At 50.2% G+C, this 12,981-nt stretch overlaps 4 protein-coding genes across 4 annotated transcripts; 2 read left to right on the forward strand and 2 right to left on the reverse strand.

The window, feature by feature from the left end:
- Positions 1-43: 43 nt before the first annotated feature.
- On the forward strand, positions 44-433 carry CGGC5_v015505 (uncharacterized protein; the record flags this gene model as incomplete). Its single annotated transcript, XM_032024031.1, has 2 exons — positions 44-218; positions 282-433. 2 exons carry the CDS (start codon positions 44-46, stop codon positions 431-433), a joined length of 327 nt encoding a protein of 108 aa, XP_031879171.1.
- Positions 434-820: 387 nt separating this feature from the next.
- On the reverse strand, positions 821-2,510 carry sdnJ-2 (Glycosyltransferase sdnJ; the record flags this gene model as incomplete). Its single annotated transcript, XM_032024030.1, has 3 exons — positions 821-1,106; positions 1,177-1,893; positions 1,948-2,510. The coding sequence occupies 3 exons, from the start codon at positions 2,508-2,510 to the stop codon at positions 821-823; spliced, it is 1,566 nt and encodes a 521-aa protein (XP_031879169.1).
- Positions 2,511-4,400: 1,890 nt separating this feature from the next.
- On the forward strand, positions 4,401-5,800 carry fap1-1 (L-pipecolate oxidase; the record flags this gene model as incomplete). Its single annotated transcript, XM_066153274.1, has 2 exons — positions 4,401-5,542; positions 5,596-5,800. The coding sequence occupies 2 exons, from the start codon at positions 4,401-4,403 to the stop codon at positions 5,798-5,800; spliced, it is 1,347 nt and encodes a 448-aa protein (XP_066007413.1).
- Positions 5,801-7,686: 1,886 nt separating this feature from the next.
- Tf2-9-8 (Transposon Tf2-9 polyprotein) lies at positions 7,687-10,296 on the reverse strand (the record flags this gene model as incomplete). The annotated part of the gene is made up of 1 exon (XM_066153275.1): positions 7,687-10,296. The coding sequence occupies one exon, from the start codon at positions 10,294-10,296 to the stop codon at positions 7,687-7,689; it is 2,610 nt and encodes an 869-aa protein (XP_066007453.1).
- Positions 10,297-12,981: the final 2,685 nt, after the last annotated feature.

A 12,981-nucleotide genomic window follows, 5' to 3' on the forward strand; every position in this document is an offset into this window, starting at 1 on the left:
CGACAGAAAATCCCAATAACTCAGATCAAGGTCAACCGACACGATGTTTCAGACCGTCTTCTCCCCGAGCCTCTTCCTCCAGCTCTGTTTCGCATTGCTGGTGGCAGCCGCCCCTCTTGACCCTACCCTGTCCACGACTTCGCAGAACAGCTGGCAATATGGAACGGGTGGTGGTGTGATTGGATTCATTGTGCTTGTCCTGGATATCATTGTCTTCAGTAAGTTGTTTCACCTGCGTCTTTGATACGGGTCGATCAAGATACTCACAACTCCCTTCCCAGTCGAGGTTCTGAAGTCCAACCGTCCCGTGAGCCACAAGGTCCTCTGGTGTCTTGTAGTCTTCCTTTTCCCCATCATCGGCATGATCATCTACTGGCTGTTCTCGAACCGCGCCGCACACAACACCCGCTCGGGATACGAGGCCGTAGCTTAAGCAGCTCACGATCACCACAAAATATCCAAAATTTGGGAGACACAACATTCACAATGTGACGATTGGCATGGTACTGTAAGCCTGCGCATTAGCGACATGATATTGTATGAATTTCGCCAGGCGTATATATGGGCGTAATGTGTTGGACAACCGGCGCGCGTTGATGGACGTTCGCTGCCATGGCTTCCGGCCTGTTAAAGCCATACCGAATAGACATGCTCATCCCAAACGCCGACGGTCATCGTCCGTGAAACTAGCATCTGATTTGGTTCATATTTAGAAAATGCTTCGTGTCTTGACAATATAACAAGCGTTGGATTGAAAAGGTGTCGAGTTACATTACGATTCTCCTCTCCACAAAAAACGTTTTTCATGCAGAACGATGTGTTACGCCTCGAACTTCGGCCCATCCAGCAGCGCAAAAATCTCCTCTGCTGCCTTCAACCGACCGGCGCCTTCAGGATGTCGCTTGCTCAGATCCTTTGCCCGCGCCTGTATCATTTTGGCATGGGGACCAAACAGAACTCCCTCGAGACAGTCTCCAAATTCATCGCGCTTCCAGTATGGCTTCGCCTTACGGTTGGCCCATTTCCCTATGCCAAGAATCTCAGCACGCTGAGCGAAGTCGTAGCAATCTGCCCACCCAGGTAAAACAACCTGGGGTATACCGGTGCTATGTTTGCAAGCATTAGCCAGCTATACCAACTGGAAGTGTTATGTATCGGGGATTGAACAAGACTCACCACAATGCTTCATGGAATGAGTTCGAGCCGCCATGATTCACGGACAAGACCACGTTTCCTGACTCAAGGACAGACTTCGGCTCGGCGATGATCCAGTCTAAGATGCGGATTTGATCGTTGTCCATTTCTGGGCTCAGAATAGATTTGATCTCCTTCCAAGGACCCAGGAAATCGGTGCTTGAGGGATCGGTATTATCTCCGTCTGAAGTCTTCCGAGGCATCTTCCATAAAACCTGCAAGTTGCCCTGACCCAAGGGCTCGGAACATTTAGCAAGATCGAATAGGCGACGGAATGCTAGGGCTAATTCTTTGGCTAATGAAACGTCAAAGAAGTGATGCGTGCCTAGGTTCATGTAGACTGTCGGACCTCTGCTAAGCCAACTTGCCATTTCGGGATCCTGTGTGGTATCTGATATTGCTGGAGCAGCGCGAGTAATGGGGCCGCAAGGGGTAATGAACTCCGGGAGCACTTCGAAAGGGAAGTCGATGTCTGGGCTATTGGCCACGAGAAGACGAAGACCCTCGGGTGGTGCCTTTACCAAACCAAGTTGGTTCATCGTCAAGAGTTGAGTGTCCGGTCCAATGACCTTATGCAGATACCCAGAGACTCTAGTGTGCCGCTTATTGGTTGAAACTGTCACGCCAGCCACCACGTTGTAGAAAACGTTGAAAGGAATGAGGTGCAGTGGGACAGGGAACGGCAAGCTCGAGCATATGCTTCACGCCAACGTCGTTAGAATGCATGCAGAAGCATGAAAGATGATTACTTACACAGGATACTTCCACAGCATTGCCATCTTTGGCTGAAGTGGCAGAGCAAAGTCCTTGATCGTGTTTGGAGCAAGTACAATCCAATTCATCTTGATGCGGTTGCAAAAGGTGAGTGCCGGCGCGAAGAATGCCTCTGCAACTGTGACATCTGGCTTAACGTCGTTCCAAATGCGCTCGAGATCCCGATAGATCTCGACGAACTCTTCGGGGCTCCACGGAAGAGCAAGGCCGGCAATGTTGAGCATATTGCGAGTGACATTGCTGAAGTTTGGGTTCACCAGCCAAGTTTCCATCGTAGGGTTTCCAGGTCTATCGACAGAGTCGAAATGTGACAAACCAGCCACCTCGTGAAACTTGACGGCGTCCACCGCCGCTGAGCCGAGGTCCGCAGTCAGCTGTTTGACTAGGCGGGATGTCGGTCCCTTCAAACGAGCCTGCGATGCAATGTGAACCTCGACATCCTGAGACTTATGAACCAGAGCATGGGCGACGGATAGAACAACGTTAGCCTGTCCATAGTCGCTGTTTGTCAGGAAAATGATTCTCTTCTTCGGCGGGGCCATCTCTACGGCTGGGAGGATGGGAGCAACAATCTGTGTGGTTGTTCAGAGACCTTCTCTCCAAAGACTTTTCGCATGATGATATATAGGGGCGCTTGAGGATTGTGGCAGACAGGCCCTCTGATCCCGACACAAGGCTCCAATGCCGTTATCAGACAGCGGTCTTACGAGGCTACCTAACTCCCCACTCACGGGCCCTCAGTGGGTACGCGCATGCAGTCATCCCGAGCTCGTCCGTCGAGATCGACAATGCAGTAATCACAGACCCTGACCTATGTGTTTTGTCAGGTATGAGAATAGTATTTACGGTGGATAAATGGTGCGTCTCAACTGTTGAGGTCACATCAAGATATCACGAAGGGCCGAGAGCGCTTACATGCAGATTAAGATATACGGGGCCTGCAGTTCTATGTAACCCAAGAGTTGACGAGTCCAATCAAAAACGTCTTAACCTGTGTATGGATCAATAAAGTCGAACGTCTTGCATGATTCCCTATCGAATGCAACGCCCATTCCAAACACGTAACCGGTGAACGGGCCGAGGATGACCACATGCATGACGAGACGAGCAGAATTACCGGAAATGGACTGAGAATCAGACGGGTTAGTACAGGCTGACAAGAAAACTGTCAGCGATAAAAGAAACGGGGAAATGACTCTTCTGCGGTAAGAAATCACGCATACAGATCGCCCTGTTTTGATAAATGGTGCCCACATTGGTTTGGTCATCTGGAGAAAGATACCATCCACCGCCATGTCATTTTCTGAATTAATACCAGACAATACATGCAGGTAAGCTCGTATGCAGTAGACACATCTGCGGCCGCCCGTCACCTTGAGAACGGAGCAATTCTTTGATAGAAATGTTACACTTTGAGGCGGGATACGTGGCAATACTACGAGGACTTGGGCTTCTGTCAGCGGCTGACGGACACAGCCACGTAACTGCGCGAGAAGTGACAATCTCAGGCACGATAATCGTATGGCTGATTTCATTATATTCAAACACAAAGGCTCACTGCCTTGGCGTTCTAGAATGCTACTATGAGTGATATAAAACTCAGCTCCCATCGCATCAATGCTTAACCAGGTTATGTATGCTATTCTGCTGCTTACTGAGGTAGTCACATCGCGCTTGGAAAACTCATAGTTGGGTCGCTGTGATAACACAAATACCAGGCGCGGATATCTACAACGTGTCTAGTCCAAAGACAAGTCCTGTTTCGTGTGAGCTACGTCTGGGAGATGTTCGCCTGTGACATAGCACAATTCAGGTTTGATCTAACATTCATGAAGTAATCCCTTGCACTAGTGCTTTTGCAATTTAATACTATCTACCTAAGTATTGTGAATGTTAAGTTAAATAATACCCTAATAGGTGTGGGGAATTGTTAGTGACTAGAGATAAACCCTCTCTGCAAACGCCTACGGATAACACGAGTTTTCACTGGTTCACTTCTTCAGCTAGAAACATCTCACAGTAGTAGCTGAGGTTCATCTAATGATCCAAAGTGACACGGTTAGAAGGATACATGCAGTTGACAATCGGCAGTTTACCTATTGTTAAGGACACCGCGATGGCAGTGAGATTTCACTAACTTTCACTTGGAATCGATGATGTCTCTCTAAGGCTACCCCGCCGCATTGGTACTGGATGCTCAGGGACTGACCCCGCGATCTTGCTGCGGGGACGTCGGGAGATCTCAGGGTTCAAACGCGGGGAAGACGCCCTTGACCTTGAATCTAAGAAGCCGAATGCCGCATTTCCGAGAAATGTGTACGACCTGGGGGTTATAAAGTTATAGCAGCTTTCCAGCGGGGAATTTCCTCATGCGACGTCATTTTTGTTCTGCATACTATAGTACTTCATTACTTCAGGCACGAACTTTAGGCATGACTGAGCCTACTGTTCTCATTGTGGGTGCTGGGACCTTCGGCACATCCACTGCGTATCACCTGGCAAAGTCTTACGATGACCCAAGCCGAATTACTGTAATCGACCGCTGGAACGCCTTGTCCCGGGGCCCCAGCCCTGCAGCCGCCATAGACGTCAACCGCATCATTCGCACAGACTACGTGAGCCCCTTGTACTGTAATCTCGCCAACGAAGCCATCCATCCTTGGTTTTGGGACATTGACTTGGGTCATCATTTTCACAAGACGGGTTGGGTGGTTATTGATGAGAAAAACAGCGAGTTTACGACAGCCGTCCGACGGACGTTTCGGCTGCGAGGCTCGGACTATACCAGGGACGTGGATGTATCCAGCGTGGGGAATACTTGGAAGATGCTCCAGGGAATAGACACTGCTGACGTGGGCGACGCTTACTTTAATCCGGAAGCCGGATGGTGCGATGCTGCGTCTGCCACCTCGAGCTTCATGGCAGCTGCTGAGAGAAGAGGCGTGCAAAGAGTGACTGCCGACGTCGAGGAACTCCAACTTGACACTGGAAGAAGGAGAGTAATAGGTGTCCGTACAGCAGACGGAAACCAAATAACAGCCGACAAAATTGTACTGGCAACCGGCGCCTGGACGAGCAAGCTTCTCGCGCCGATTGAAGACGCTCTCGATATCGCGGTCGATGACCGCGTTGAACAACAATTGAAAGCAGTGGGCAGGGTGTCGGCCTACTACACGCTGACATCGCAAGAGACGGAAATGATGTGTGCAGATAACTTGCCCATCTTGGTATACAAAGGCTGGGGGATTTTGACTCCACCTTCTCCCGACAATCGCACACTGAAGGTCAACGACCTCCGCACAGAGTTCGTGAATACCCAAACGACGTCTTCCGGCCAGCGGATCTCTGTCCCCGACTTATGGGGCCAAAACACTGTCCCAGAAAAGCTTCAAAAGGAGATGGGCAGTTTACTGAAGGCAATGATACCAGCCTTCTCATCACAGCGGAAGCTAGATCGATGGCGGATCTGCTGGGATGCTGCGACACCGACGGGCGACTGGCTGCTATCCAGACATCCACACGCGCAGCTTCAGAATTTGCATATCGCGGCTGGGGGGAACTTCAGCAGCTACAAGTGAGTCATCTTTTGTATGATAAGACTCAGAGACTGATTAAAATGTGTCACAGGTTTATGCCTATCGTCGGCCGGTACATATGTAACGTTCTCAACGGTCAGAGCAACGGAATCGAAAAAGACGAAGCATGGGGCTGGAAGGATACCGCGCGCATTCAGCAACAGGTCAAGCACAGAAATGAGCTAGGCGGGAAAACGAGCGTGGCACACCACTCCGAACTGGACTGGTTCAAGAGCGGTATGATATCTAAGATTTAAAATGCCTTTCCATTAGAGTTCTTATCAGGTCTCAAAAGCCAGTACGCCGTTGCCATCTCCTTGCGGAGCTGCTCCCAACCCAGCTCATTCACTTCATTATCCGTTAAAGTATCAACCTGCCCAAGCATGTTCATCATGCTAGGAGAGACCACCTGTGCAAGCGTCTGCCAGGCGTTATCCACGGCCGACATGCGTGTGCGCGCTAGGAAGTGCGCTGTTACAGCGCACACGAGACTGATCTGCACGGCCACTAGCGAGCCGGCCATGATCACCCTAACATACTAGCAACAATAAATAATACAATTATTTATTAAAACTACTACCTAAAAAAGAGTAGGCCTGCGAAGACTAGGGGTAAGATTTATTTAAATCTTACTAAGTATTATTTATTAAACTTTCTATACTTAAATTATCTATATTATAAATATGTTACGGTCAGCTATCCGACAGTAGGGTCTGCTAACAGAAGCTGGGGATTGACACGTTATAACAGTTCACTGAGGTCGTGGTCTGAGTTGTAGGTCGTAGGCTGATAGTAGATCGGTCGTCAGAGGCTAAGGTGATCAGTCTTAGGCTCAACAAGTAATTCGCAGTGAAGGTAAGCTGAGAGTATCCGTGAGGATGAATACTAAGTTGATTGCTGAAGAGCTATGGAAGTCTGACCATGAGCCAGGCTCAGGTCATACTATATACAAGTTCTGCACAGTATCTCTTGTGGTGGCTATGTAGGATATCCGTGCTATCCAACATATCCATGGATAGCTGGGATAGCGGACATATCCAACATATCCATCTTTGCCCTGTATCCGTGCTGTTCCCGAAGTCACGTGACCTGTACCATAGTTCTTCCTTTCCCGATGGTTCCTGGTTACACCTGTGTTACTGCGTACATATGTTCTACGTTAGCCGCCGAGATGCCAGGCGGGGCTGTTCCAACGTGTCATGCCTGTCGGGTCGTAACATCAGGTCTCCTCTCCAAAGGTCTTGTCCTCAAGACCCAGCATAAGTAGGTCGTTGGTCCCAGGTTGGGGATCCATCAATCGTGCTTTCTGATTTACCCATGATGCTGACACCATGTCAGGTCGCGTTCAAAAACGAAAGGCTGTGTCGTCGCCTGATAGTCGTCCTGCCAAAAAGACAGTTGAAAAGAATTCTTTACTTTCCGCCATTCTTCAGCGTTCTGTCGTCATGCCTGTTTGCTCGTCTTGCGAGCGTCGCGGCTTCTCGTCGTGTGAGGTTTCTCCCTTGGATTCTTCTCGTTGTGCCGAATGCGCTCACGGCGGTAAATCCTACTGTGACCTCCAAGGTCTTTCTGCGCAACAACTCCGGCGTATCGGGGATCAACACCAAAAACTTGAGGATGCCTTGGAACAGGCTGAGGAGGAACGTCGTGCTCTAGACGCTAAGGTCGAGCGTCTTCGCAAACAGAAGAAGATGTGGTTTGAGAAGATGATGCGTGCGGTGCGTCGTGGTATCGATAGTGTGGAGGAGCTGGAGCGGGTGGAACGGGAGGAGGCAGAGGCGGAGCAGCGTCGGCGGGAGGAGGCGCGTCCTTCTTCTGCTGGTTCTAACCATCTTCCTGTGGATTTTGTCGGAGATTGGGATACGGTTTGTCCCGATGTGGCTTTATCTCCTTCCTTGTTGGCTGAGTTTGGGTTACTTGACTCCGTTCCGGTTGTTGGGGAACAGGGTTCTCCGGGGTTGTCCTCGGGGAGTGGTTCTTAGTTGGCTTTCGGTGTCCCTAGGCGAATAAATGGTTTCCCTTGTCGCGGTCGATCTGTTCCTGTTGGTGGTTTGGTGTATTGATGTGGGTGTCTGATTCGCTTGTATCCCACATTCTTCTGGACTAGTGTGACAGGTGCTGGCGTGTTTTCTCGTTCTTGGTGTTATTGCCAGTAACGTGCGAGCTCATCAGTTGCGTTCGTGATATTCTTAGCTGGTTCCCACGTGTTGTCTTCGTGTCCGTATTCTTTCCACTTGACGAGGTATTGGTACCCTTCTGGTTCCTTGAGGTGGTCTATGATTCGTTCTACTTCGTACTCTGGTTCATTATCTTCCACGATGATGAGGTCATTCGTTCGTGTACCTCGTGGGGCTGGTTCGAGTAGTGAGATGTGAAATACTGGGTGACACTTCATGGTTTCTGGGAGTTCGAGTTCGTAGTTGACTGGTGAAATAACTCGTGAGATTTTGAAGGGTCCGAGTTTTTTGTAGTCGAGTTTGTCGTTTGGTCGTTTTGTTTTGATGTTTCGCCGTACGAGATAGGCGCTATCTCCCTCTTTCAAGGTTGGTCCCTCAATCCTTCGTTTGTTGCTGAATTTTGTCATTCTTTGTCGTACAAATTCGAGTTCTTTGCGTGCGTTTTCCTGGGTATCCTTGATTTGTCGTACTGAGGCGACAGCTTTTACTGCGGCTGGGCCTGCTCGGGGTTCTCCATAGGCGGTAGGTTCAAATCCATAGTTGAGGTAGAAGGGGGATTCCTTGGTACTTTCTCCTACCGCGCTGTTGTAGGCGAACTGGGCTATTGGTAGCAGTACAACCCAATTGTCTTGGTTGTAGTTGACGTAGGCGCGGAGGTAGGTTTCGAGGATTTGGTTGATTCGTTCCGTCTGTCCGTCGGTCTGCGGGTGGAATGCAGTGGACATTGATTGTTTGATGCCAAGGTGTGACATGATTGATTTCCAAAAGTTGGAGGTGAAGATCTTATCTCTGTCTGACACAATCTCCTTAGGTGTTCCGTGGTTAGCGATGATGTATTTGAGGAATGTGTAGGCACATTCTTCGGCGTTGCTTGCTTCTTTGTACGGGATGAAGTAAGCGTACTTCGTGAGTCTGTCCACAATGACGAGAACGCTGTCATAGTGTACTCCCGTGAGGGGTTCTCGAGACTTTGGTAGTTTGACGATAAAGTCGAGTGATATGGATTGCCAGGCAATTTGCGGCACCGGCAAAGGTTGTAGCATACCATAAGGTTGGTGTCGAGCGGGTTTGCTTTTGAGGCAGACCTCACAATCCTTAATCGCTTTTGCCACACGTTCTCTCGTGACCTTTTCTCCATATTGTTGTCGTATTCGTTTCCAGGTTTTCGTGATTCCTTGGTGACCGTGTGCGGGGCGAGCATGAAATTCCATGATAGCTTCGTCGTCTAGTTCGCTAGTCGGGCTAGTACTAGACCGTCCAGCCATCATCAAGAGTTTGGTTGCTGGCACGAGGTCTCCGTCGTTGTTTCCTTTGAGAATCACCTGGGTTTCTTCAGGTACCGGGACGTTGTAGTCCGGCCTTCGGCTAAGAGCGTCGGCTCTGCCATTGTCTGATCCTTTGCGGTGGATGATTCGGAAGTTGAATTCTGATAAGAATTCCGACCATCTAATCTGTCTTTTATTCAGCACTTTCGAAGTCGTGAAGTGTGAAAGGTTCTTGTGATCTGAATACACAAGTACTTCGTGGGTGGTTCCTGAGAGCTCGGGTCTCCATTCCTTAAAGGCTTCAATGATTGCCATGAGTTCCTTATCGTGGATCTGATAGTTGAGTTCGGGTCCGTGGAGCTTGCGAGAGAAGAAGGCGCACGGATGTAGTCGTCCTTCTGAGTCTCGTTGAGATAGTTGCGCTCCGATCGCATAGTCGGATGCGTCGGGTTCTACTTCGAACTGTTTTGTTGGATCTGGGATGACTAAGACGGGTTCGCTGGCGATGAGGTCTTTGATCTTCTGGAATGCTGTTCGTTGTGGTTCTTCCCATGTAAAGGGCGTGTCTTTGCGGCTGAGGTTTGTGAGAGCCGCGTTGATCTTGCCATAGTCTTTGATGAATTTGCGGTAGAAGTTGACGAAACCTAGGAATCCTTGGACTTCCTTGAGGTTGTTGGGTACCGGCCATTCCTTGATGGCTTTGACTTTGTTTTCTGACATGCAGACTTTGCCGGGGGTGATGGTAAATCCGAGGTATTCCACTTTTTGTGTGTGAAATTCGCTTTTCTCAGGCTCGACCAACAGCTTAGCTTCTTGGAGGGCTTGTAAGACGTGGTGCACGTCTTCTTTGTGTTTTTCAAGTGTTGGTGAGAAGATGAGAATGTCGTCGAGATAGACTACTACACAAATATCGACGTACTTGCGTAGGACTTGGTTGATCATGTTCTGAAAAGTCGCAGGGGCGTTGGTAAGACCGAAGGGCATGACGAGGTACTCGAAATGTCCTTTTCGTGTCCTGAAGGCGGTCTTCCATTCTTCGCCTTGCTTCATTCTGATCAGGTTGTAGGCTCCTTTGAGGTCGAGAGCTGTAAACCAGTTGGCTCCGTGGAGGAGTCGTCTCATTTCGTCGATGAGGGGTAACGGGTATCGGTTTTTGATCGTCATCTCGTTGAGCATACGGTAATCGACGCATAATCGTAATTTTCCGTTCTTTTTGGGTACGAACAGGATTGGGCTTCCTGCTGGTGACGTTGAGGGTCTGATGTATCCCTTCTTGAGGTTTTCTTCAAGGTATTGGTCTAGGGCTTCCATCTCTGTCTGGTTGAGTCCGTAGATTTTGTTGAAGCGTGGTTCCTTCCCTTTTTTGAGGGGTATTTCGTGGTCGAAACTGGTGTGTTCGGGTAGTCCGGTTTCTAATTCGGCTGCAAAGAGTTTCTCGTAAACTCTGTATTCTTCTGGGATAGACAGAAGTGGATCATTTTTTTGTTCGAGATCCGTCGTTGTCAATGGTTGTGACGTGGCTTCTTTTGCCTTGAGGTAGCAGATGTATCGTTTCGCTGTTTCTTGTTGTATCGGCTCGTTTGAGGCCTGGTTTTGACAGGGCTGCTCAGGGACTGAGTCGTCGTGGTCCCAATGGAGTTGGCCTTTGCTCCAATCTATCCGTGGGTTGCTTGTTCGTAGCCAGGGTAATCCTAGCATTATGTCGTATGTTCCTATGTCGGCAATGTCGAATTGGATTCTTTCTTTTCGATCCAGGTAGCTCATCTCGAGGGGCGCAGTCTCATTGTAGATGGTACCTCCTTCGTACTTGAATTCTTCTCCTTCTGCCGTGTGTAGGGGGTATGGTCGTTCTTTCCCTCCCCATTGTACTTCTAGCCTATTGATGGCTCGGGGGGCGATGAAATTTGCTTCGGCTCCGCTGTCAATCAGCGCGAGTGTTGTCTGTTCGTTAATAGTGACTTCGAGTTCTATGTTACTCTTATGTCCTTGTGACATCTGGTAGATGGATCTTTTTCTTGTTGCCTGTCGTGATCCGTTGTCGGTAGGCGAGTCTAGTTTTTTGACTGCTCTGGTTGTCCTGGGTAGGTGATTCGTTTTCCTTCCCGTACCGCCTTATTGAGGCTGTTTTCGCGGATTCTGACCTGAGGAGGCCTTGGTCCGTTTTTTATGGTTCTCCAGGCACGAGCCTTGTCTTGGTAGTGGACTTGGCATTCGTCGCGCTGGCATTCGTCCCATTTCATGTTGTCATCGTGCTGGCAACTCATGGGGAACTGTGGGCTTGGTCGAAAGGTAGCGATCCTTCCGTCGAAAGTCGTCATTGTCCATCCAATCATGACACGCGTAGCGTAGACATTCTTGATGGGTTCGTCGTTGTGTCTTCTGGGGTAGAATCGGTAGTCGTGCTTGTCTCCCATGTGTTCCTTGCATTTGTCATGGAAGCATTGTGGCCAGAAGAGGGTTCGGTGAAGTCGGTGGTTGCTTCTTAGTGCGGGATGGTCTCCCGTGTGTAGCTGAGGGGTGTAGTCTCGGTCTCGCTGTGTTGCCGAGACCCCATAGAAGTGTCGTTGTTGTTCATCTTGGAGCATGTCCACTTCTTCGTACTGGAGGAGTTGTCGTGTCGTTCCTTCGGTGTCGGAGTCTTCCTCAGAGCTGGTGTCGTCTAGACTGGGGGTGAGCCCGTAGGCGATCTCTGTCTGGGCACGTTGTCGAGTAGCGTGGCCCGACGGCACGGGTCGGGGCAGGGTAGGGTTAGGAAGCAGCAAAAACAGGCAGGCAGGCAGGGGCAGGGCAGGCAGGTCAAAGGTCCAAGGTCCAAGATCCAAGGTCACGAGCACGAGGAGAGAGAGGGATAGGATCACAGGCGGGCACAGGCAGGCACAGGCAGGCAGGCATACTGCTAAGCTAGGTAGGTAGGTAGATAGATAGGTAGATGGATGTATAGATTTATTTGTAGCTAGCTAGGCAGGGTAAGGCAGGCTGTAGTGACACGCCCTTGGGGGCATGAAGCAACGCATGCCCGTGAGGGCATGGAAAGCTCGACGCCCCTGGGGGCATGAAGCAACGTATGCCCGCGGGGGCATAGAAAGCTCGACGCAACGCATGCCCGTGGGGGCATAGAAAGCTGGACGCCCCTGGGGGCATGAAGTAACGCATGCCCGTGAGGGCATGGAAAGCTCGACGCCCCTGGGGGCATGAAGCAACGCATGCCCGTGAGGGCATAGAAAGCTCGACGCCCCTGGGGGCATGAAGCAACGTATGCCCGCGGGGGTATGGGGGCTTCAAGTGTCAAAAGCCCGATGCCTCATGCCTGGGGACATTGTCCAACTCACGCCCTCGCGGCCAAAGAACAACTTACGCGTTTGGGGGCTTCGCAGGCCTCAACCAAACCCCGCCGTACAGCTTTCATCTAGAAGCCGCATTAACGTTCGCGCATCTACTTACCTTGTCTTACCTTAGGAACGTTATGTTCAAGCCTAGCTAGCTGGTCCACGTAAGGGTTTCCGTCGAGCTTCGTGGTGATGCACATCACGTCGATTGTTCGAGAGCCGCAGGCCTCTCTCTCCCTTCGCGGGGAGTATTCAGATTGAGAGAGAAAGATGGATAATGTAGTAAAGCGTCCGCAGGTGGCTATTGAGCAGCACGCATGTATCCGTAGCGCCGTTACTTTCCTCTGTATTTCATCTAGAGATGGCGAGATGAAGATGGGATGAAGAAGGAAAGAGAAAACCAGGAGCGCGTCCCCCCGGGGAGGAAGCAGAGTTATCCACGCGTTTAATGAAAGGGTGTTTGGCTATGAGTCAGCAAGCGCCTTACCGGAAGCGGACTAGTGCATAACGTCGCGTCGGAAGGAAGCAAAATAAACACGTCAAGCCCTGTATGGAGAGGAAAGACAAGCCGCTCCTATGATCAAGTCCATTATTCTAGACAGGTGAGACAAGTATAGAGCAATGGCCGGGCTATATGTGCGTGGAGAGGCCTGGTCGGTCAGCCTAGGGA

The sequence above is a fragment of the Colletotrichum fructicola genome (genome assembly GCF_000319635.2).
Source record: "Colletotrichum fructicola Nara gc5 chromosome Unknown KSG_Nara_v1_contig09, whole genome shotgun sequence".
Taxonomy (NCBI): domain Eukaryota; kingdom Fungi; phylum Ascomycota; class Sordariomycetes; order Glomerellales; family Glomerellaceae; genus Colletotrichum; species Colletotrichum fructicola.